This window comes from Lissotriton helveticus, chromosome 2_1, assembly GCF_964261635.1.
Source record: "Lissotriton helveticus chromosome 2_1, aLisHel1.1, whole genome shotgun sequence".
NCBI classification, from domain to species: domain Eukaryota; kingdom Metazoa; phylum Chordata; class Amphibia; order Caudata; family Salamandridae; genus Lissotriton; species Lissotriton helveticus.
This window is the reverse complement of record NC_136059.1, coordinates 69,293,570-69,317,166: the sequence shown is the minus strand read 5'-3', so window position 1 is coordinate 69,317,166 and position 23,597 is coordinate 69,293,570. Positions and strand designations below refer to the sequence as shown.

The window sequence follows — 23,597 nt, the reverse complement described above, 5'->3', positions numbered from 1 at the left end:
ATACTATTAAGTTCTATGATGTACCTTGACTTCATCCTACGTAGGGTGCTTACTCTATGCCCTCCTCGTTCTTGTTTGGGGACCTGGTCTATACAGAAGAATTTTATGAGATCACAGTTACTATTATGGAAGCTTTCGAAATGGCGTGCTACTGGATATGTTGGATCCTTCTTATTTATTGCACGCATGTGCTCCAAAATTCGTTTTTTCGTGGGATGGATTGTACTGCCCACATATCTTTTGGTACAGGGGTATTCCAGACAGTAAACCGTGAATTCTGAGTTGCCATTAAGCAACATATTGATCTTTCTCATTGGTTGTTGGCCCTGATGTTGAATGCTATGGTTGTTAGTTTTCTGACTCTACTTGCATGCCTTGCACTTCATGCAGGGAAAGAATCCTGTAATGGGTTCTTTACGTCGTGTAGATGCAGCATAGTGACTAGACACCAGGTAATCATTCATGGGTTTACACCGTCTATGTGTACTGAGAGGTCGTTCTGAGATGGATGACTTGAGGACATCATCAGATTTTAGAATGTGCCAATTTTTCTTAAAACTATGCACTAGTTCTGGTGTTTTGGAGCTGTATCGAGTGATCATTCTAGCAGGCTGGGCAGTGTTCTTAAGAGTTCTGCTTTGGGACTTGGGTAAAAGAAGCTCAGATCTATTTAGAGTATCTGCTCTTGTTTCTGCAATTTTTAAGACCTGTTTAGAATAGCCTCTTGCTTCAAATCTTACAAGTGCCTCGTTCTTAGCAACATTATATTCTTCGGTGGATGCACAATTCCGTTTTAACCGTAGACGTTCACCATACGGGATGCTATTAGTCCTGCTTCTAGGATGAAAACTCCGAGCATGTAATCATGTCATTGCCTGACCTGTGGTAGCTTGCTTTCTCACTATAATCTTATTTAGCAATAGTTTTATATTTTAGTGTGTAATCAGCACTCCATCCATCTTCTATTCACTAAGGTCCGATCAACAGATAGGTTACAGTATCTGTGTACTGAGGTATTTCTTTCTATTTATAGATATATTTCATAGCAGTTTAAAGAGTCAGCAATACTTAAATGTGACATCTGATTAGAAAATGTGAGTTGAAATGTGCTTTCTGCGTGTATTTAATATTACATAATATTATATGCTTGAGTACTTTAGTGATTGTACTCCTCTGATGTAAACTGCACTGCTTTCTCCATCCTCCATGCGCTGTACGTGCCTGCTTCGTGAGAGTGAGTAGTTTCTTGCCTCAACCGAGCAAGTGGCAGGAGATATTTTTTATCCAGAATAATAAGGCACATGCACTAATGTTAATGATAACAAGCGTAGCGTAGGCTAATAGTAATTATTCCCTTGATAATGCGTAGAATTAGAAATATATTTCACCTTGATGTTAATTCAATCTCTTCGTGCCATTATGCAAAAGATACCCATATTTCCACCAGAGCGGCTGTTGAATATGCAATGTATTGAACATCATGCGATAGTATTGAATCTGAAAGTATTACTAAGGCCTTTTTTCGCTTGTTTTTTCAGGTGGACTCTTGATAATTCTGAATTCTCTGAGCTGCATTTAAAGCCGCTGCAGATGCATGATGCTGTGCAGCTGGCTTCCACTGAAGTTACCACCGACATGTCCAGTGGCTGTTTCACTATCTCCCAGCATCCTCTTGCAGTAAGCACAGGAGGGGCCGGCGATGCAAGTAGCAGCTTCTTTTTATCTCAGCACCCACTGCCTCCTACTCCAAAATCTGCAAGGATAATCTTTGAGCACCGGAACAATAGAACGGAACCTTACTCAGAGCATTCCAGCATGGATGTACGTGCAAAGTCAGATGTTCCAAATTCTCAGTCGCCTGTTGCCAGGCAGGAAGTGTTAGACACACATGAACCACGCCCTGAAGGCGAAGGTTACATAGATTCTATTACTCATGATGGCTCCTTTCTTGACAATAGTGTGTCTGCACCTATGCTACTTGAGTTGTTGGAGAAGGAAGTAGGGTTGTCTAGCAGTGGAGGATCAGCTTCAGATAGTTCCTCCAACAAGGTGCCTCCACATACAGAACCAGAGCAGAAACAAATGGCGCAAGAGGAGGTCTTGGATCACATGATGTATGAGACCGAGTCCCTGGGTCCTGAGGTGCCTGAAGTAGTGATTGATCCAGGTGCTCTTGAGTTGTTGGAGAAGGAAATTGGGTTGTCAAATAGCAGTCGATCATCTCTTAACAGCTCCCCCTGTATGGGCCTTTCATCTCCAGTGCATGAACAAAATCAAATCCAGCAAGCTGAAACCCTAGACCTTAAGGAGCATGAGGACTTTACTCTGGTGGAGCATGAGACCACAACGGTGGGCTCTGGCTTCTATTTGTCACTAAATAAGGAAAGTAGGCATGAGCTGTTCAAGAAAGAAGACGTGATGTCAAGCAGCTGGCAGTCATCTCTTGATGCGAACTTAGATCCTCTGGGTCAAGAAATATCGAAACAACAGTTCCTTACCATTGAGCATCAAGAGAGTCAGATGCTTCAAGATGGGAACTTTAAATTCGCAGAGAGGGATGCACCTCACAAAATATTCTTCAACAATGATCATCTGGAAAATCAGCTTCAGCAAGACCACAAGGAAGATCACAAGACACAAGAGACCTCTGACAAAAGGGCAGCAACTGTGATACCCGAGGGAAACCAGATACACCAGGTTGGGAACTTGGATCTTGTAGAACCAGCGACCAAGTCCCTGGAAGCGAACTTTGTTCAATCACTGAGTCAAGAAAAGTCAATCTCAGAGTTTGAACAATCCAAGGGTAACTGCGTTCTTTCAGTAAGCAAGTCTTCGAAATCCTCCAGTGAAACAGATTTGTGTCCTGTCATGATTTCCGTTGATGGCATGAATATGAAGCGAAACAGTGTGAATATGAGAGACTCTGGACGATGTGACTTATCTGGCATCACTGTTCATCCATTGAATAGACTTGCTAGTGGAGATTTTCGAGATAAGTTACGTACAGATTTGTGCTGTGAGATCCGACTCCGACATCAAGAGAAAGAGGCATCAGTTTGTAAGAAGAATGGAGACAGTACCAATGAAAATGCAACACCTCATTCTGGGAATGTGGATTCAGAGCCTATTGAAACTTGCAATCTGAAGCAAAGCACACTTAGCGATGTCCAACCAAAGCCAGGCAATGCTGAAATAACTGATTCTTCTGGATACAGCATAGAGCGAGGTCATCGAGAGGCTGACATTTCTCCTTTCGACAGGCCTCTTGGAAATGACAGTGTGTTCTTTAGGGGGATCGCACAACCTATCTCCCAGTCAACTCCAGGTGCTTTTCCCAGCAAACGCATAAAGAAGGAGATCGCTGGCAAAATGATGCCATTCATGTCAAATCTTCCTGGCTCGAATGGTTTATTAAGTGAAGAACCTCCTGAAACATCTAAAAGTGCCTATACCCAATCCTCTGGAAAGCAGCAGTCAGAGAAAGTTGACACTAAAACCATCTCAGAAAATAGTACATCTCTGAGTGCCTCACCACTGCCTTCTGGAAGGATCCATTCCCTCCCTACCTTGAGTTACATGGAGAAAGTAGGAGCTTGGAAAGTGAACCAGTCATTGGAGAACATGCCCTTTGATGCTTTAGTTCTACGTGGTATAAATGGTGTGTCACCTAAGAAGAAAGCCTACAACGCCGTAGCTGAATCTTTGAACCGCATACTAGCCAAGCAGAGCAGTACTGGTAGCCCAAAGAGAAGCCTGAGTGCATCCATCGGAGGTGCATCATCGCTAACCAGTTTGAACTCCGATGAAAGAAAGCCAGTGCATGGGTTACCCATTGCCCGATCCCAGTCATACAGCGCTATAAGCACAGTTAGCAAAGAGATGGTGCACAGCGAGTTCGTCCTAGACCAAAACCAACATTCCGTCAGGAAAAAATTAGAACAAGACAAAAGCAAAAATGCCAGCTATGGTGAGACTCTTAACACAGATGAGGAGAACTTGGGAGATCGCACCGAACAAATCAAGACTTCTTTTGAAAATGAAGAAGGCACAAGTCCTGGGAATGTTCATATCCAGTGTCTTGAAGCAAGTGTGCCTCCTACAAGTCAGAATGTTTCCGACTTCCTTCCAGGAAAAGTGGACTCGACTAGAAGTCCTGGAAAGTCTGATCAAAGACACTCCCTTGAGCCAGGTCCTTCGACTAGCAAAATTACGATGGAGCAATTCAGTGATGTTTCCATGGACTCAAATTTTCTGGACAGTTCCCAGTCAAACAGCCAGCCTGATCGCACATTTGTAGGTTCTGCTGGGGCTGGGTCGGGCCACTCCCTCACTAGCCTGGAGGTGGATAACTATGCCCCCTACTGGTCATCTACAGTTAAAACACCAGAGAAAAAAGAGCTTAACATTGAAGAAAGAATACCGGTAACTGCCATTTTTCCATTTTAATCTATTTTTATCTTTTGTTCCTGTATGTCTCTGACCATAGCCTCCCTGTCCTTCAAGCTTCACTTTACCTCACAAATGCTCACTTCACATAGCATCGAAAAATATTACCTGATTAGATCAACATGTTATTCTTCCTATTTGTGGCAATCCAATACAGCCATTCCACCGAAAACATGTCCCCTTGTTTTCCCATTTTTTCAGACTGATACCTAGAAACATTTCTACCCTCTTTAGTAACACTATTCTGGTAATATCCTCTGCCTGCCCCCCTCCGCAGCCTGGCAGTCTTCCAGTGCAGCGACTGTGTGATTGAAAGCATGGGTAAGATGATTTACTTGACGTCCAAATGATTCTATACTGAGACAAACTTACTGTAAACTCATTCTAAGACCCTCATAGATGCATCCTGGACTTGAATTAGTCTCCGTCACACAGTACAAGCAATCATACTGCACGTTCCAGCAGCATTTTATCCTCATCTGTATCGCAATTAAACAATACTATACATTCCTACTTTATGGAGGGCTTTTTTACTCCTCCTTATTTCACACAAGTGTCGTTCGCCTTCATTATTATAGTTCAGCTGCTTTATTATAAAGGGTTGTGTGGTGCTCACTTTATATATTTATATATTTTTTTTATTTATATATGTACACACACAACAATATATACTTTGATGTATGTGACTGTGTGTGTATATATATAAACACACACACACACACACAAACCCCAAGAATCCTGGCCTTTTTCTCCAACGGAAAAGAACACACGGGCACAAACTCCTCTTCAATTGTTGTACATAGTTTATGGCAACTCACTCCATGCCATGGCGCGTTTCGGTCACCTCACGTGACCTTGAACACACACGTGTGTATATATATATATATATATAATTATATATATATATATATATATACACGCTTTTGTATATGTGTATAAAACATCTAATGATAAAGAAATTGTCTTGCCTTATCATAAGCAAATACAGCTGTTGGCTGTGTGCTGGTAATCCCATGGAACATACCCTAATTCTCAGCATTTCAAAACATCTGGATCACAAAGATGAGTTCATACAAATAGTGCTTCAGGCAGGCTCTGTAGGTCCTCCACTTAAAGAGTAGACTTGCACTTGTGATTTTAAGGTGAGAAAAGGATGTTGTTTAATAGAAAAGGACTTGGGAATTAAGACGTTGAACCGTTGCTTCTCTTTGCACACAACACACATTGCATTTAACCGCTCTCCGACCTAGGATCACAACCTTCCCCCTGCCCACCCTTCTCTCATTCAACATTGTGTGTCCATGTGTTGCCTGATGTACAAGCTTTTAGATACATTTAACATTTCCCTTTTATTTATTGCACTTGCAGTCATACTCTACCCTATTGATTTATCCGTTGCAGTTCCGAACCCCTTTCCTCTTTTTCATTCTTCTTGCTAGTCCTTTAGCGTCAGTGTTCATTTTTGTAGTGAAATCAGTATACCTGAAAACATCTGTAACTTTGGCTCCAGTCAGCCCATTCGGCATCTGCCAAGTCCAGCCCTCCTCACACTCCCCATGAGCAATCTAGTCTGTTGTAAGAGTCTACTACAACATCTCCTCTGCACCTTGAGAGGCTCAGCAACGTCCTGTACTTTGCCAGATGCACTCTCAACTCTTGCTTTAGCTGCATCTGCTTCTCCAGGCACCTGGCAGTCTTGCTTACTGTGAACAAAGCTGTCCCTTTCCTATATCGCACCTATTTGGCCAGTTCTGTCCATGGCCCTAACTATTGCTGCAAGCTACTTCTATTTCCCATCTCACTGAAGTCCCTTTCCTAAACTCATGCCCACAAACCCAATTCCACCTTTAGTTTCCTCCACCTTCTGAAGAGCACATTTCGCCTGTGTGATAACACGGAGACATTCATCACTTTGCGTTACCACCACAGGCGAACATTGCTTCCATCTCCCCCAGACTCAAGACTGAAACCTCCTTCTGTACTACTTCCAGATCCTACATTTTCATTGGCAGCCACATACCCTCATGCACAGTGCCATCACCCTAGCCCTTCCTGTTCCCTTTAAAGTCAAGCGGTGACCATTGTGAACCCAAAATATTGTACACCACCAGCATAACCTTCCTCACACACATATAGTGTAAATAAATCATAGACTAACAACCTTTGTCACATTTGTTGTGCAAATATAGCAGTAAGTTTGTTTACTGTTCGAATATTGCAGTGTACACTGTTTTGTATGCAAATCAAAAACTGCCTCAAAGACTCGCAGGCATGATGATTGGCACACACTTGGGGCCTGATTTAGATCTTGGCAGATTGGTTACTTCATCTCAACGGTGACAGAAGCCCATCAGCCGAAATATAAATCCCATTGTATCCAATAGGATTGAGATCTATATCGGGAGCCTCGGTCATGTTTATAAAAAAAACAGAAATGAAAACCTCTTTGGGCTAATTCCTGACCTGGCTGAGGACATGGAATGTTTGCATCACTCACAGGGAAGGGTCTGAATCATTATCCTAACTTTTATTCTGCTTCAGAATTATCATTCTTGGTAAATGTAATGGATCTCGGAGGTAATAAATGTATTTATGTATGTATGGATGCTCTATTGCATAGCATGAACCTAGCTAACATGCAACAGAGCACTGTAATATTTTAGTTAAACGTGGTAATGTTTGTTGTCTTTTATCTTGTCTGTTCTACAAGGGGTACCTTCGCAATCTTGGAATAGACCAGTCACCCTCCACCATTCTCAACCTATTTGTTCCCAGAGGACCAATTCGAGAGCCAGAATTTTCACCTTCGGAACTCAGAACATTTAAGGAGTCTGCTGACTCAACAACAAAAAGCATGCTTCCTTCAGAAGGTATGGTTGGAGCATCATACGTTCAACTGGGAATTCAAATGTGTAAGATCCTCATTCTACAAAGATGTGGAACTTGATTTTATCGTATGCACTATCTCTAATGTCACTCACTATAGTTCTCCTAATTCTGAAACTTTGCTTCTGGATATTGCACTTGTTGTCATTTTAAATGCATAATAGTTAGGATTATTTATTAGTCAAGCAGTAAATGTGTTGAAACTTGCACAGTACCATTCTGATATCAGCACATCCCATGTGGCAGTTCAACATACCATTCTTTTGGAAGTGTGTGATGCGCTATTGCTTCCCACTGTGCGCTGCAGTTACCATTTTGAATCGAGGCAAGTCATTATCACTGCCACCTGATGGTGATTTAAATGAGAAGGACATTTAACAACATTTAGCAATGGAACTTTAGGGAGCTTTATTCTTTCATTTGCAAATGTCCATGTTCTGCTTTTGTGATTTAATTTCCTGAGAGCATCTTAGTTATTGAAACTTGGGTAATGTCTTCTAAAGGCTTCTGGGTGATGGGCTCTAACTAGATATCCCTCATGACACTGAAAGTGGACAACAAACAGCTCTTTATAGACACTTGACCACCATGATTGCTTATTTGTGGAGAAGTGTTCTAATGACCAGCAGACATCTACTTAAATTTGACCTGGTAAAGATCGTCAATTGCATTATGGAAACAGTTGGCAACAACTGATACTTGGTGATAAGAGAGGTAGAATTACAGATCCCAACTAAAATCTGTGACTTGGACAATGGAGAGAGTAGTGGTGGAAACCAGGTCATCTCCTTCATTCTGTTTTTTTACATAGGTCTGTCCCATGACAACTCATGTTGGGTTGGGTTCACTTACTCCTTCTATTTAATCCTTTTTCCTAGTCTGATGTTTCCTATTTTCCTAATCTCAAGTTTTGCTTCATCCGTAGCTCTGTATATGTCTGGCTTTTGAGACGACCTGGCCTCATACGTGAAATAAGATCAGATTCAGAGTCGTAATCGAACTCCAGCTGTCAAGTGTCCAAATTGGGTATGCAATGGGAGCAGTTGTCTGCCATATATTCTGCTTTAATGTCCCCATTCCCTCAATAGGCCACAAATCCATCTGCACCAAAAAGAGCGCTTTCTTAGTAATTTCACATAGAATAACATTGCGTGAGTGTTAAGATGGTAGGAAACTCCTTGGGGTAACTTTGCTAAAACTAGATTCACTGTAGTTAAACCTTCAAAATGATTTTATCAATAGTGGCTATCCGGCCCGTAGTCACCATGTTATGAGCAAGAGCCTTTTCATTTCCTGAGCTTAAACAAAGATCATTTAGCAGATATTATGTCCCCTCTCTTTTCAGTTGTGTCCGGGTAATGGATTCCAAAGTATGGTCTCATATTTTGTGAACATTGTTAGACCTCCTCATCGCTTCTTGTCTCTAGTGTTTAGTTCTAGACTTGTAATCGTGTGGAATCATTGTGCTCCATGTGTCAATGTCTGACTGCAAGGTATTTGCAGATCAATTCATTTATCCTCATAACAGAAGCACACCATGTGTGGGCAAGAGCTGAGTTACTTTCCTAACTTTGTATGCATTAGTGAGGTCGCCGTGATCCTAATACCCAAATGGAAATACTGCATCACCCCCGTCCAGGCAAATATCGGTCATTGTCTGCTGAGACTTTAGTCCTCAGAAGACTTGAACAAAGATAAGGATATGCTAGATGGTGTTTTCCCATATTTTGTAAAGAGATTTCCTCTTGCATACAGTTCTTTTGGCTGTGATCTAGAGTGGATAGTATCATCCAAAGCTATGTGCATTTTCTTCCATAGAATTTATTTTTGGTACTTTTTCCTAATCTCACTCTTTTTTCTCCGCAACAAATAGACTGTTCTGACCAAAACACTTAGGGGGTCATTAGGATGATGGGCGGACTTTGTCCGCCCGCCATCCTGTCGGTATTCGGGACTGCCCGCCATAAGGGCGGGGGTCCCGTGGGGGGTATTAGGATGTGCCCGCCACAGTGCCGGGCACATCCTGTATTTTTAGCATTGTGGCGAGCGGTGCTCTCTGCACCGCCTGCCACAATGCTAAAAATGAATTTCAGCATTTGCATTTACAAAGCGGCAGGCATCGCGCGGTGCCTGCCGCTTTGTGAATGCAAATGAAGGGGGGTACCAGAGGTACCCCCCGTGTGCACCCCCCACCTCTCCTTCACTCTGGGCACCCGCAGGGGGCCCCCAGAGTGAAGACCGCATGCCTTTCCGTGGCGGCATCGCCGCCGCGGAAAGACACCTTAAAACAACCATCATAATATGGCTGGCGGTGTCTGATAGACACCGCCACCATAGTATTCCTTTTCACCCCGGCCGCATACTAATATGGCAGGGGGGAAAACGAGTGTTGATGTCGTGCGGATTGCCACCGCCAGCCTGGCGGGGGCAATCCGCCCGACATCCTAATGGGCCCCTTAGTGTTTATATGAGAGGGGGTAGGGATATGGGTCAAACCAATCTCTGCTGAAAAATATTCATCTTGTAAAATGATTCTTTTTGGCGGGAAGGTGAGAGTGTGTGTGTGTGTGTGCATGTATGTGTTTGTGTGTATGTGTTTTGCCTGTCACATGATGCAGGTACCTCGCACCTAGCTTTGCAACACTGGCCAGCAATTGACCCTGTGACTCATTGGAACAGTCCAGCCCGAACTGCCATCATTTTAGGTAACAGTGGCTAAATTGTTTGATAGCAAAGTGTGTTGCAGAACAAAAGAGTGGGTATTGTTTGTAACACGCAGTGCTGATAATTTAGGAAGGAAAGAGTGGACCAGCTGTGAAACAAGGTAAAAGGTTATAGATTGTTTGATAGCAGAGGGGGTGATAGATTAAAAGAGTGGGGTGGTTGTTTTATAGTAGTGGTGAATGTAGGTGGGATGGGTGGATTGATTGACATGGTGAATATAGAAGGGTAATGCTGAAGGAAAGTGTGAACCAGTTGTGAAGATTGTTTGACAGCAGATGGTATGATGGATTGAAAGAGTGGCATGTTTTTTAGTATTCCATGATGATGATGGAAGGTAAGTGACTCACAAGGTGAAAAATACAGGAAATAAGAGGGTACAGTGTTTGCTAGAGCAAACTAATTACAGAAAGAAATATCAAGTAGAAAGCTTGCCATTACATGCAAATACAAAAGGGTTGACTGCTTGATAGAGCTGTGAGTAAAAGTCTGGTAACAATCTTCTCTTTCTTTTTAGGAAGCTCAGTGAATGCAGCTGATAATTCCCCGTCTAGCCTCTATTCTGGCTTTTCCACCATAAGCATGTCAATGCCGGTAGGGTCAGATTGTGGACCTGATACTCCACGGCCCACTGAGCTCTCGCTGCAGTTTACATTAAGAAATGCTAATGAAAGACCCATAAGCCAGTCCAGCATAACTTCTGCCCAAGGAAACAGCCAACCACAACTCCCAGTTTCTCTTCCTTGTGAACTCTCACCTCAGTTACCTTTAACATTGACTGAGGAAACTCCTGCAAAAAAGAATAGCTCCAACTCCATCCAAACTGAAGACCCACAAGACTACCAAACCGTAGGCCTTGTGAGTGGCAGTGAGGCAGAAGAACCAGTTAATCACAATCAACAGTTTGTGTCCCCACTGCCCAGCCAGCTGGATGAGGAGAGCCTTTATCTTGTTGATAAACTGGAATATGGAACTGCTGCCCGCATTTCTGACAGTCTGACCTCAAGCCCTCTCCTGGAAGATTCGCTTGATGTGCACAAAAGCTCTCTGCCATTGACGTTACACTTGAGTGCCTCACTAGATCAGTACAAGGAACAGGGAAATGATTCCTTTGTCGGGTCAAAGACACTGAGAGAGATCCGCCAGCTGCTGGCAGAGGCAGACAACATTCACCTGGGGGAGTCGAATCCGACTTCTCCCCTGACTTCTTTGGGAGGCAGCCATGAGGGCTCTTTCTTATTGTGGAGAAACTTGCATGGCTCCCAAGATTCAGGAGCTGTCAGGTGGAGCACAGAAAGCCACAGTCCAGTGCTTCGGAGAAGACTTTCATGGGATGCCTCCTTGACTAGCAGTTTGACGGACAATCACTCCTTGGTCAAATCGGCTTCTTTAACAGATGGTATTGTACACTGGGAAAACCTTGGTAATAATGATCAGTCTAGAAAACTTAGCTTAGAGCCCTGGGAAAGTGTTGAAAATATGCGGGCAGCGTATACTGTAACGAGGGCTGAGCCAGAGGGTTGCAACCATGCACTAGATGGCAGAAATGCACCTCTGGCAGTTTTGCATTCACGTGATGATGCCAGCACACAATCCAGCATTGAAAAGATTTCAGTAGACCCATCGGCTCGAACCAGAGAGCTCTTGAGCAGTGTCTCTGATGCGGTCAGTGGTCTGGAACAGGCTCTGGCCATGACTGATGGAGGAAGAGTGAAAGAGAGACCTGCAGTTCGAGAGAGCGACGACAGCAGCAGTGTGGACTCCCTTGCCGCACGTGTCACAAGCCTTCTCAAAGGGGAAGCCCCTGCTGCACGTGCAACACAGATGATCCAGAGGTCAAAGGAAGAGGAGAGAAGGGCATGTGGTAAGAGTATTGGATGTTCATTGTTCCATTGATTTGTTTGAAATAACTGTTTGCCTCATTGTTTGCAGTGGTCCTTGCTACTATCAATATTTCAATATGTTTCCAGCAGTAGAGTATGCCTAGCTACGATTTAGTACTTTCCTGTGCATTTTGGGGGCGTAAGTTATTGTTAGCTCAGATAATTATAACTGGTGGATTTCTGTGGGTTTGTACGAGTGAAATCTGAGCCTAACTATAACGTCCCTGTAAACTTTGGTTTATTCAGTGAATTTCTACATTTTTTCAAATCTCTTTTCTAACTATAACATTCCTGTAACCTTTTGAGATGAGTGTGTGAGCGAGTGCATGAGCGTCTCAGTGGGTATGTGAGTGGGTGTGTAAGTGTCTGAGTGGGCCTGGTAGTTGCTGCATGAGTGTCTGAGTGGGTCTGTGAGTCTGAGAGGGTCTCTGAGTGGGTGGGTGAGTGTCTGTGTGGGTATGCGAATCTCTGAGTAGGTTTGTGAGTAGGTGTATGAGTGCCTGAGTGGGTCTGTGAGTGGGTGTACTTGTCTGAGTGTTCTGTGAATGGGTGCATGGGTGTCTAAGTGGGTTTGTGAGTGGGTATGAGAGTTTCTGAGTGCATCTGTGAGTGGGTGCATGAGTGTCTTAGTAGGTACATGGGTGCATGTGAGTGCCTGAGTGGGTTTGTGAGTGGGTGTATCAGTGTCTGAGTGAGTCTGTGAGTCTGAGAGGGTCTGTGAGTGGGTGTGTGTGGGTATGTGAATCTCTGAGTAGGTCTGTGAGTAGGTGTATGAGTGCCTGAGTGGGTCTGTGAGTGGGTGTACTTGTCTGAGTGTTCTGTGAATGGGTGCATGGGTGTCTAAGTGGGTTTGTGAGTGGGTATGAGAGTTTCTGAGTGCATCTGTGAGTGGGTGCATGAGTGTCTTAGTAGCTGTATGGGTGCATATGAGTGCCTGAGTGGGTTTGTGAGTGGGTGCATCAGTGTCTGAGTGAGTCTGTCAGTGGGTGAGTGGGTGGATGTCCAAGCGTCTGTGTGGGTGGGTCAGTAGCTATGTCAGTGACTGGGCCACAACTCAACCACACCTGCCCCTTTATTCAAAAAGAGTCCACAGTTTTGCACAAAATATCTACCCAAGTGGAGTACTTTCTAATCGTTATTTGCTAAGTGCCACGTCCTTTGGTAAATGCCCAGTATGCATTCTGCACTACAGCTCAGCTGCGTAGTGGAGCACGAGGGAATGTCACTAGTGACTGTGTGTGCTTTTTGGCAATGTGATCTTTCCTCAAGCATCTTTATACAGAAATTTGTGTTAACATGAATCTTCCTATAGAGAAGACGACAAGAGTACAAAGGGGCAAATCTCCCCCAACAAGTCAAGTCCGGTATATTTATTGAGCGCACATATCACCCGAGGGTCTCATTGCGCTAGCGCATGACTCCAGATCCTGCTGAGAAAGAGATGGAAAGGTGCTAACAAGGATCCTTCCTCCTAACTATATGAAGTAAGTGCTTCTTTCTTTGGTGGCAATGTCCTCACATTCCTCAGTATCAAGAATTCACTAAAATCGGCAGGAAATGCGCTTGGGGGGGCGCTTGTGAAGTGGTTTCCATCTTTCTGGAAAAAGGGAGGAAGACCTTTGCATACTAATAAGGTGGGTGGGTCAAAATAGACGAAGCTTCTGAGTTATTTGCATATTTTCATACGTGTAGCTATATAAAGTGAGAACCATGGACTCTGCTCTCACCAGAACAAGAAAGAACCCACTCGTCACAGTCACATACAGATGGCGTTCCAATAGATCAACAATGCATTCACCTCCAAGAAGCAATTCAGATCGTTTTTCAGTATGAAATTGGAGAGAAAGCCCACTTGCATTGCCTACGCCAAGCCCAGGAGTTAGGATTGTATGTCCTTTCCAAAAGTGGAGCTTCAACGAGGGCACCTGCTCTGTTAATATATGTAAGTGCTTACTGGAGAGGTTTACTTTTTGTGAAATGAGCATCAGGACCAGAACGGCCCCCGGAACTCCATCCTCCAGGACCTGGCCACGACTTAATGGGGAAGGGTCTGCGCTGCTCACCTCCCCGGGCCGATTTCAATCCCAGGGTCCCCATCCCCCAGGGCCTGGTTTAATTGAATGGGGCTGGAGGATCATTCGGCCCCTTCTCCCATGTTGATGGTGGCCCGGAGACCCCATCCCCTGGGGCCTGGCCATGTGTCCCTAGGTGCCCTAGTCCCACCCAGCTATACCAAAGGGGATGATGGACGGAGCGCTTGAGCAAATCAAACACTCATCCCCAGTCAACTGATCTGGGTTTAATCCATCATCTTTCTTTAGCTCACTCCACCACCCCAGTTCAGACATGGCCATATGCAAATCAGTCTGACCCTGTGCCTCATGGGAACAGTCCAGCCCGAACTGCCAAGCCATGTCTTCCCTGGACCGGAAACAAGCATCCTGGGACCGGTTTCGGGTTCATAACCCTCATCAGCCAGGCTATCTTGAATCCAGTGGCAGAGTGAGCAAGGGACCCACGTCTGGGCATACCCTGCCAACTTAGGGCGAACAAAGCGATACCAAAGGGGATGATGGTTGGAGCACTTGAGCAAATCAAACACTCACATCCAGTTAACTGATCTGGATTTAATCCATCATCATTCTTTAGCTCACTCCACCACCCCAGTTCAGACATGGCCATATGCAAATCAGTCTGACCCTGTGCCTCATGGGAACAGTCCAGCTCGAACTGCCAAGCCATGTCTTTCCTGGACCGGAAACAAGCATCCTGGGACCGGCTTCAGGTTCATAACCCTCATCAGCCAGGCTATCTTGAATCCAGTGGCAGAGTGTGCAAGGGACCCACGTCTGGGTATACCCTGCCAACTTAGGGCAAACAAAGCGATACCAAAGGGGATGATGGACGGAGCGTTTGAACAAATCAAACACTCACCCCCAGTCAACTGATCTGGGTTTAATCCATCATCATTCTTTAGCTCACTCCACCACCCCAGTTCAGACATGGCCATATATATAGTCCCACCCAGGGCACCTAGTGTGCAGGATGGAAATCGCGGGGGGGGCCTCAAGACCCTCACGGTCCTAGATGGCTCCGTGGCTCCTGCGGAAGCCAGCAATACTCTTGCACACATGGAGCTGCTGGAAATGCAGCTACCTGATTGCAGAGCAATAGTTTAATCCCTTTTCCTGCCTGCATGTCTGTGGGTAGGGAAAGAGATGAAACCTCTGCTTCCAGCAAGAGGGAGCACTTGGACAGCTCCCGCTTGTTGGGAGTGGGGCATTTGCTTTTGCTTGGCGGGAGCTGTCAGCGTCCGCCAAGCAAAAGCTAACAGCTATATCCCGTAGGTGGGCACAACGGGACATAAGATCTGGACCTGGGGGATAGCAGTCCCCAGGGGCATTAATGGCTCCAGACCGGAGGGCCCTTCTTTGCAATGCACGGGCAGGCCCAGGGGAGTTGGTGATCCTGGGGCTATATGTGGGCCAGGAGGAGGGCCGTGCCCCCCCCCCCCCTGCCCCCCACATATATTTTAAATGCTGACCCCGGGGAGATGGTGGTCCCCGGTGAGCGGGATGTCTGTATGGCCACCGCTAATTATTAGTGTAAATCACCGGGGAAGTGGTGGTCCACAGGCTCTAAAGAGCCAATGGAGTGGGTTCCGTGCTCCCCCCTCCTTTTTGGGTCTCGCTGGCAATGCATCCGCAAGGATGCATGTGTCCAGCTGGAGACGTATAGTGATCAGTCTGGGGGAAGGAGGACAAGAGGGTGTACGAGCTTTGTTTCCTGGATTCGTGTGCGCGAACGCGCACGTTCCGTCCTGCGCCGCCCTCCCAGCCTAACGCGCATGCATGCACACAGACACACACACACGCGCGCGCACACGCACTTACACAGACACGCAGGCACCCAGACAGGCAACCCCCTCCTCCTCCCCCACAGTCACACACGCATACACACAGACTCCAAGACACATACACACACGCACGCTCACACACATACACAGCCCGCCGCCGCGCGCGCGCACACACATGCCGCCCGCCCTCGCAGGCCAGCAACAAAGCGAAGCCCCACTCACCGGCAGCAGGACTCTTCCTCCCTTCTTCGGCACCGGGGCGCAGGGTAGGCTCCTGCCTGCTCCGGTGCTCCAAACAATCGCGGCTCTTCCGTGGGAGGCGGGGTAGGCTCCCGCCCTCCTACTTCCTGTTTCCGGTAGTCCCGCCCGGCCTGCCTGACTTCCTGGTCGCAGGCCGGCGGCGTTGCGTGGACTTGGAGTCGACTTTACTGAAAATTAAACATGCACCTTTGTTGTTGCTTTTATATTCGCTGTGTCAAAATTAGGAGTGCCTTAAACGTCTGATCTCCGATTCATAACAAATCTAGGCATGAGTATAGGAAGTGACATCCATGCACACGGTGAAATAAACACTCGGGGAGGATGGCATTCTCCAGGAATAGCTCCGGAGCTGGCGACCCGAGGCACTTTGCGTCTCGAAGCGCAAATGTCGTGCGAATGCTCTCTGGTGACACGTGCCATGTGTCGGAAGTGTTGGCGGGGAGCGCGTGCCGCCTCGCAGTGGTATAGGAGGGCGCTGCGTTCTGCACCTTTAAGTCACGTACCAGCTGGCGCGGTGTGCCACTTGACCCTGCCAGGTCAGCACACGCCTGTCTGTGCGCGGGCTGCCTCGGAGTGTGTTGATACAGGACGTGATTTGTATATACACGGCACTACGCATTAACTACATGTCCAAATGTGGGAACCGCACAACGCCGGTCAGCCGGCCCTCCTTTGGCAGGTGTCGCCGTCTTTGGACTCCTAGTTCCCACCCTCACAAACAAAATACCCCCATAGCCTTCGTTGGGGTCACCCTCTTCCACATATTATATCATACTCTAACAACGCTATTTTATTCTCCGTTCATTTTAAAGGGGGCACCTTCTGAGGCATTCTAATTTACCCTTATTTGAAAGTCGTCATATGACGGGAATCCAACTGAGAGTTCTAGAATAAAATCAGAATTGCATTTCTAAATTAAACCTGAATTGAAGGGAATGATGTTTTGATATAAACCTTTTTTTGACTAAAACCATGGGATTCGCCCTCGTAGATGGGGTAGACTGGCAGGATGCGTGTGTTAGTCTCACACTCTCTACTGTCTCGCAGTTTCTACAGCCTGGTTGTGATTTTAGAGTTTTTCTGTTTATATCTTATAACTATTGGGATTGTAAATGACAAAGCTATTAATTTAGCTATTTAAAAAAAAACATAAATAAAAACTTTGCCATTTACAATACCAATAGCTCAAACTTTCCTAATGCGAGACCCATTGCATTGCAAATGCTTGTTAATAATAAAGCCTTCGGAGGAGTTGGTCCCTGGGGCTCCCTTGAGACTGTGGAGGGGGTGCCCGCAGCCCCCTCCAATATTTTAAAGAAATCCCTAGGGAGGTGGTGGTCCTCGAGGAACAAAGAGGCTCCGGGTAGGGGGCCCGTGTGCCCCTCATTTTTTTCTTCTTCTTTTTTTTTAAATGTCTACATTCCTTGCCTACCTGGGGGCATCTTTTTTTTATTTTATTTTTATTCACAGTGATATTCACAAATATATGCAAATGTTGCCTGGGACCCCAAGACTAAGGATCGGTGTCACAGTATTCCTCCTCTGCCCTATTGTTGTTTTTTTCTGGACTCGGCTGAAGTGGACTCCCAAGATTGCTGCCACAAACACTTACTGGTTGAAGTGTTGACAGCCAATCAGAGTTCTGCTGTCTCTACACAAACTCGTCATTATTCTCAAATTATTCGAGTCTGTTGATATACACATTTGGATTTCCTTTAATATTTTGCAAACTACTGAACGGATTTACACCAAATAAAAAGTGCAATCTGCAGATCAAAAGCTAGCTTTCCTTCAAATTTGGTCTAATTCCGTCCAGCGGTTTGGGGTGCAGGCGTTTCTAAAGAGTCCATGGGAATTAGCACGGTAATAAAACATTTTTTACCCACCCCCTTTTCTCAGCCACTTCTTGATGGATCGTACTGAAACTTTCCATGCAGAACTAGATTCCATGGTGTACTTTTTGGGGGAAATTGCGTGACGATTCGTCAAACGGCGTCAAAGATATAGGCAAGTCAAAAAATGCTTTTCCTATGGAGACATGGTCCTAACTATAACTATCCACTGGCGACCGCCAATAGGTAAGATATATGTCTGTATATATGTTTAGATATATATTTACTCTCTCTAGTACCGGTGGCTCTAACTTCTGTCTTGGCAAGAAAGCATGTAATGACCGGGAGAGTCAGTTAAAGGGGATTTTCAAAATACTTTGCCCTGCGGACACTACTTATAAGTAAGTGTGGAGGGAAAGAGGGGCTCGCTTTTGAAGTCTACAAACTGAGGTTCGAGGCATGTGGGCTGCTGAATTCATATCTATAGCATAGTGTTGGGTCCGGATGATTGCACCTTGTTGTCCTGGAAGAGTCTTCGAAGTATCACGAGATAGGTGGCTCCTCCCCTGGACTACAGTGCGCATGGGCATCGACTCCATCCTTAGATTGTTTTTTTCCGCCATTGGGTTCGGATGTGTTTCGTGAACTCCGGTTCGGAATCGATAGAAACTTAGTTTTTCAAGGCCAAAAGGCCTTCTCTGACCCGTCGGTATTGTTAGCGTTCGGTGCCTCACTTCATCCAACTCTTCAAGTTCGGATATCCCGTGAGTCGTGAAACTTCGAGGATCGAGGCCCAGTCGACGTGGCAAGACTTCGACGGCATGGAACGAAGCCCGTTCAAATTCTGTCCGGTGTGTGGATCCAAATACCCACACATCGACGTCCACCCGGTCTGCAACAAATGCCTGTCGCCGGACCACAACGAGGCCAACTGCATGGCCTGTTCCAGGTTTAAGTCGAAGAAAACCATCAAGCTTCGGCGTGCGGCGCGCCTCGAGGCCCGGCGATCGGCTACAGCACCAGTGGACATCTTCGTCAATGAGGAAGCGGACGAGCAACAGGTCCATCTTCAGGTTTCGCCTCCTTCGGTGGTCGTCGAGTCCGACTATGAAGCGGACGCCGAGGGCCAAGACGTGGAGGAACTCGTCGAGGAGGTAGGGGACGACGAAGAGGCCTACGGGGCCATGGAAGATAGCTCGGAGAAAGAGCTATACCCCGTTAGAACATTTAATAAGGCTCGGGTCGAAGGATCGCCACATGGCCTTACCATAGACCCTACTCCAATGTCCATGGCCCCGCCTTCCGGCCCGGCCACAGACGCTTCGGCAGAGCCGCCATTAACTAAATCGAAACCGAAACTTTCGGTGTCAACCACAACTAAAATGGCCGACACACCATCGGAACCGAAGACGTCTGCTCCACCGCCGTCGTCTCCGGAGGCCTCGAGGCCGAAGAAAAGTGTCGCACCCTCGACGGCGACAAAAGTGGTCAAGGAGCCAAGCTCACAAAAGACCGTAGATTTGGCGTCGAGCACGGCGGTCGAGCCGAGGCCCAAGAAGACGAGCACAGCGGTCGACCCGAAGCCCAAGAAGACGGGTGAGGCCGTTCACGCCAAGGCCGTCGAGCCGAAGTCCAAGAGGCCTGTCGACACAACGGCTGCCAAGGGCGCGGAGCCGAAGTCTGGCGCGACTACGCCAAGGGTCAAGGTTGTCGAGGCGAAGTCGTCGGCGTCCACGTCCGCTACTGTGGTCGGGGATCGCAGTGCTCCGCAGACGGATGCTCCGGCACCTCGCTCGGACACGCAGAAGGGGCCGATGCCCGAGTCTTCCTCTGGGGGTGGCCCGAGGACGTCGGTCGGATTGACGAAGCAGGTCTCGGACTCACTAAAACGGATTAAGGACAGAGCTTCCGCGTCGGAACCGAAGGTCCCTTCCGCAGCGAAAAAGGCTGTCCCAACGCCACAAGCTTCCACACCAATCCTTTTCACGCTACCACCTAAGGTGGCGCCGAAGGCCTTTGCACCGCGGTCGGTGCCCAAGGACCCAGAGAGGTCGAAGTCGGCTCCCCCGGCTGGGGGTCTACCGCGTCAACAACTCTCTTTGTCGGAGCAGTTCATCGACGCCGACACCAGGAAGCTGACGCTTCTAAAGCGGAAGATTACGGCGTCAAAGCCCTTGGAGTCCTTTAGGATTCCACTGAAACGCAAAAGGCCTGCGGAGGACACTCCTGTACTGGTTGAACCCACGATTCAACACCCTGCAAGGGGGGCATCACCATCACACACCTATTCGGATGGAGAAGATGGGGAACAGCAGGATGAGGAATATAATTTCCCAACCCACACTGAGCCTGATGAGCAACAAGACTCGTGGGTGGACACTGGGGATCAAGGGGATCAGCAGGCGACCCTTGACCCACAGGTGTTTAACGTCAAAACATCTCCCACCGAGGATTCAACGGCGTTTCATGCTTTAATAGAGAGGGCAGCTAAAAACCATAACGTTGATATGCACGCTGACCCTGTGGAAGCAGACTTCCTTTTTGACACTTTCTCCACGGCAGAAAAAACTGTAAAAACTCTTCCCATATTAAAGGGGGTCCTACGGCATGCTGTGGACATTTTTAAGGAGCCCACAAGATCAAGGGTTGTTAACCCTCGTATTGAGAAGAAATACAGATTGGCACTTGGCGATCCAGCATACATAAGGGGCCAATTGCCACTGGACTCTTTGGTGGTCTCTAATGCTCGCAAACGAGCTAACTCTCAAACCACGGGTGAAACTCCTCCCCCGGACAAAGAGTCAAAAGTGCTGGAGGCGTCATGGAAGAGGGTGGCAGCACAGGCGGCCAACATCTGGCGCATTTCAAACACACAGGCGCTGTTGGCCAGATACGACAGGGCACATTATGACACCCTAGAGACCCTGTTGCAACACCTGCCAGAGCAGTACAAGGAGGGGGCTGAGATGCTGGTACAAGAGGGCAAACTCATTTCCAACGCTGCTATCAAGTGCGCCCTTGACGTCACGGATACAGCGGCAAGGGCGATCAATACTAGCGTGATGTTGAGGAGGCAGGCTTGGCTCCGAATCTCCGGCTTCAAGCCCGAGATACAGACAACCATCCTCAACCAACCGGTCAACCCAGACAGGCTGTTTGGTCCTGAGGTCGACACCACACTGGAGAAAATTAAAAAGGATACTGAGACCGCCAAGTCCATGGGGGCTCTACAGTCACAGCACTTTCGTGGGAACACTTTTCGTCGCTCAGGCAATCAAGGTGTTACCAGGGGACAAATGTCACAGCAGACGCAGTTCAACAAAAGCGGGGCGCAGTCATCCTACCCCAAACAGAGTAGAGGAGGATACCGGGGCAACAGCTCCAAGGGCAGAGGCAGAGGCAACAACAGTTCCCGTTCCTCTGCCACCAACAAGCAGTGACTCCCGGTCACTGCCCCCCGACCACACAACACCGGTCGGGGGGAGACTCCAGCGGTTCCTGTCGGTGTGGAAGTCCATCACCACAGACAGGTGGGTCAAGCACCTTATCCAGTTCGGCTATTGTTTAGAGCTGACAGACACTCCACCCAACATGCCCCCAAGACACCGTCCTATGTCACGAGAGCATTTGCACTTATTGCAGCAGGAAGTTCTGGCCATGCTGCAAAAAGGCGCAATAGAGCTCGTGCCAGTGGAGGAAGAAGGCACAGGGGTATATTCCCTGTACTTCTTAATTCCAAAAAAGGACGGCACGCTCAGACCGATTCTAGACCTACGGCCCTTGAATCGGTACATCCTCTCAGAGCATTTCCACATGTTGACACTGCAACAAGTTCTTCCTTTGCTGAACCAGGGAGATTTTCTCGCAACCTTGGACCTCAAGGATGCATACTTTCACATCCCACTCCACCCCTCCCACAGGAAATACCTCAGGTTCACCATTCAAAACAAGCATTACCAATTCAAAGTCCTTCCTTTCGGGGTGACCACTGCCCCCAGAGTGTTTACAAAATGTCTGGCGACAGTGGCGGCGCACCTCAGGAGACAGAACGTCCATGTCTACCCTTACCTGGACGACTGGCTTGTTCAAGCAAAGTCGGCCCAGCAGTGCGCGGCCGACATGTCCCACACCATTCACCTTCTGCACAGTCTGGGGTTCTCGCTCAACTATCCAAAGTCGCACCTTCAGCCAGCACATGTGCGGCAGTATTTGGGCGCGACGATAGACACTTTGGCGGCTACGGCTCAGCCAAATCCAGTGAGGATAAGCAACATGCAGTCGCTGATCCTAAAGTTCAGACCACAACACTCACTTCCTGCCAGAGTGTTCATGCAGTTGATAGGCATGATGGCCTCCTGCATCTTCATAGTCCCACACGCGAGACTTCATATGCGTCCACTCCAAGAGTGCTTGGCACGTCAGTGGAATCAGGCTCACGGGCAATTGAAAGACCTAGTGTTGGTGACCGGTCGGGCATCCAGCTCTCTGCATTGGTGGAATCCACACAACCTTTGCAAGGGCCGACTGTTTCAAGAGCCGGTGCCACAGATTATCCTGACGACGGACGCATCTCTCCAAGGGTGGGGAGCTCATGTGCTCCACTACACGGTGCAGGGACTATGGACAATGCAGCAACAGAAGATGCACATTAACTACCTAGAACTGATGGCAATCTTCTTGGCATTGAAGTCCTTCAAAGTACATCTGTGCAACAAAGTCGTGTTGATCCGGACGGACAACATGACAGCCATGTACTACATCCAGAAGCAGGGAGGTACACACTCTCCACAGTTGTCTCATCTGGCTCAGAGCATGTGGAAGTGGGCCATTCAGAGGAACATCTTCCTCATGGCGGAACACCTCCCAGGCAAGGACAATCAAATGGCGGATCTGCTCAGCAGATACAGCCACCAAATGCACGAGTAGGAGTTACATCCATCAGTACTCCGCCCGTACTTCCAGCAGTGGGGTCATCCAGAGATAGACCTGTTTGCCACAAAGGAAAACGCAAAATGCCAAAACTTTGCCGCCAGGTTCCCTCATCCACAGTCGCAGGGCAATGCGATATGGATGAACTGGTCAGGCAGATTTGCGTACGCTTTTCCCCCAGCACCTCTAATCCCGCTGGTGGCAAGAAAGCTCCAGCAACACTCGATGACGCTCATCCTGGTTGCTCCAACGTGGGCACGCCAACCATGGTACACCACGTTTCTAGAACTCTCTGTGGTACTGCATCAAAGACTGCGCCTCACACCCAGGCTCTTGACGCAGAACCATGGCGACATTCAGCATCCAGACCCGCGACAGCTCAACCTGGCGATCTGGCTCCTGAAGTCTTAGAGTTTGGCTACCTTAATCTGCCCCCTGAATGCATGGACATCATCCGGGAGGCACGAAAGCCCACTACCCGAGCTTGCTATGCAGCGAAATGGAAGCGGTTTGTCATTTACTGTACTGACCACAATATCAACCCGCTAGATGCATCCATTCCTAATATCATCTGCTATTTGTTACATCTTTACAAATGCAATCTAGCATATGCTGCCATTCGGATACATAGCATAGCGGCTTATCTTCAAAACAGGCAGCATCTCTCTGTTTTTAGAGTGCCTGCCATTAAAGCCTTCCTGGAAGGCCTGAAGCGCGTCATCCCTCCCAGGACCCCGCCAGCTCCTGTTTGGAACCTCAACTTGGTCCTCACCAGGTTGATGG

At 47.4% G+C, this 23,597-nt stretch overlaps 1 protein-coding gene across 2 annotated transcripts in view; it reads left to right on the top strand.

Moving 5' to 3' along the window:
- The window catches only part of ALMS1 (ALMS1 centrosome and basal body associated protein), a 222,885-nt gene that overhangs the window by 50,090 nt on the left and 149,198 nt on the right, over window positions 1-23,597 (top strand). For both annotated transcript variants that reach the window (XM_078674479.1, XM_078674480.1), the window contains 3 exons: window positions 1,539-4,422; window positions 7,157-7,316; window positions 10,571-11,917. In XM_078674479.1, coding sequence (XP_078530605.1) covers window positions 1,539-4,422; window positions 7,157-7,316; window positions 10,571-11,917 — 4,391 coding nt within the window. The remainder of the gene's footprint in view (window positions 1-1,538; window positions 4,423-7,156; window positions 7,317-10,570; window positions 11,918-23,597) is intronic.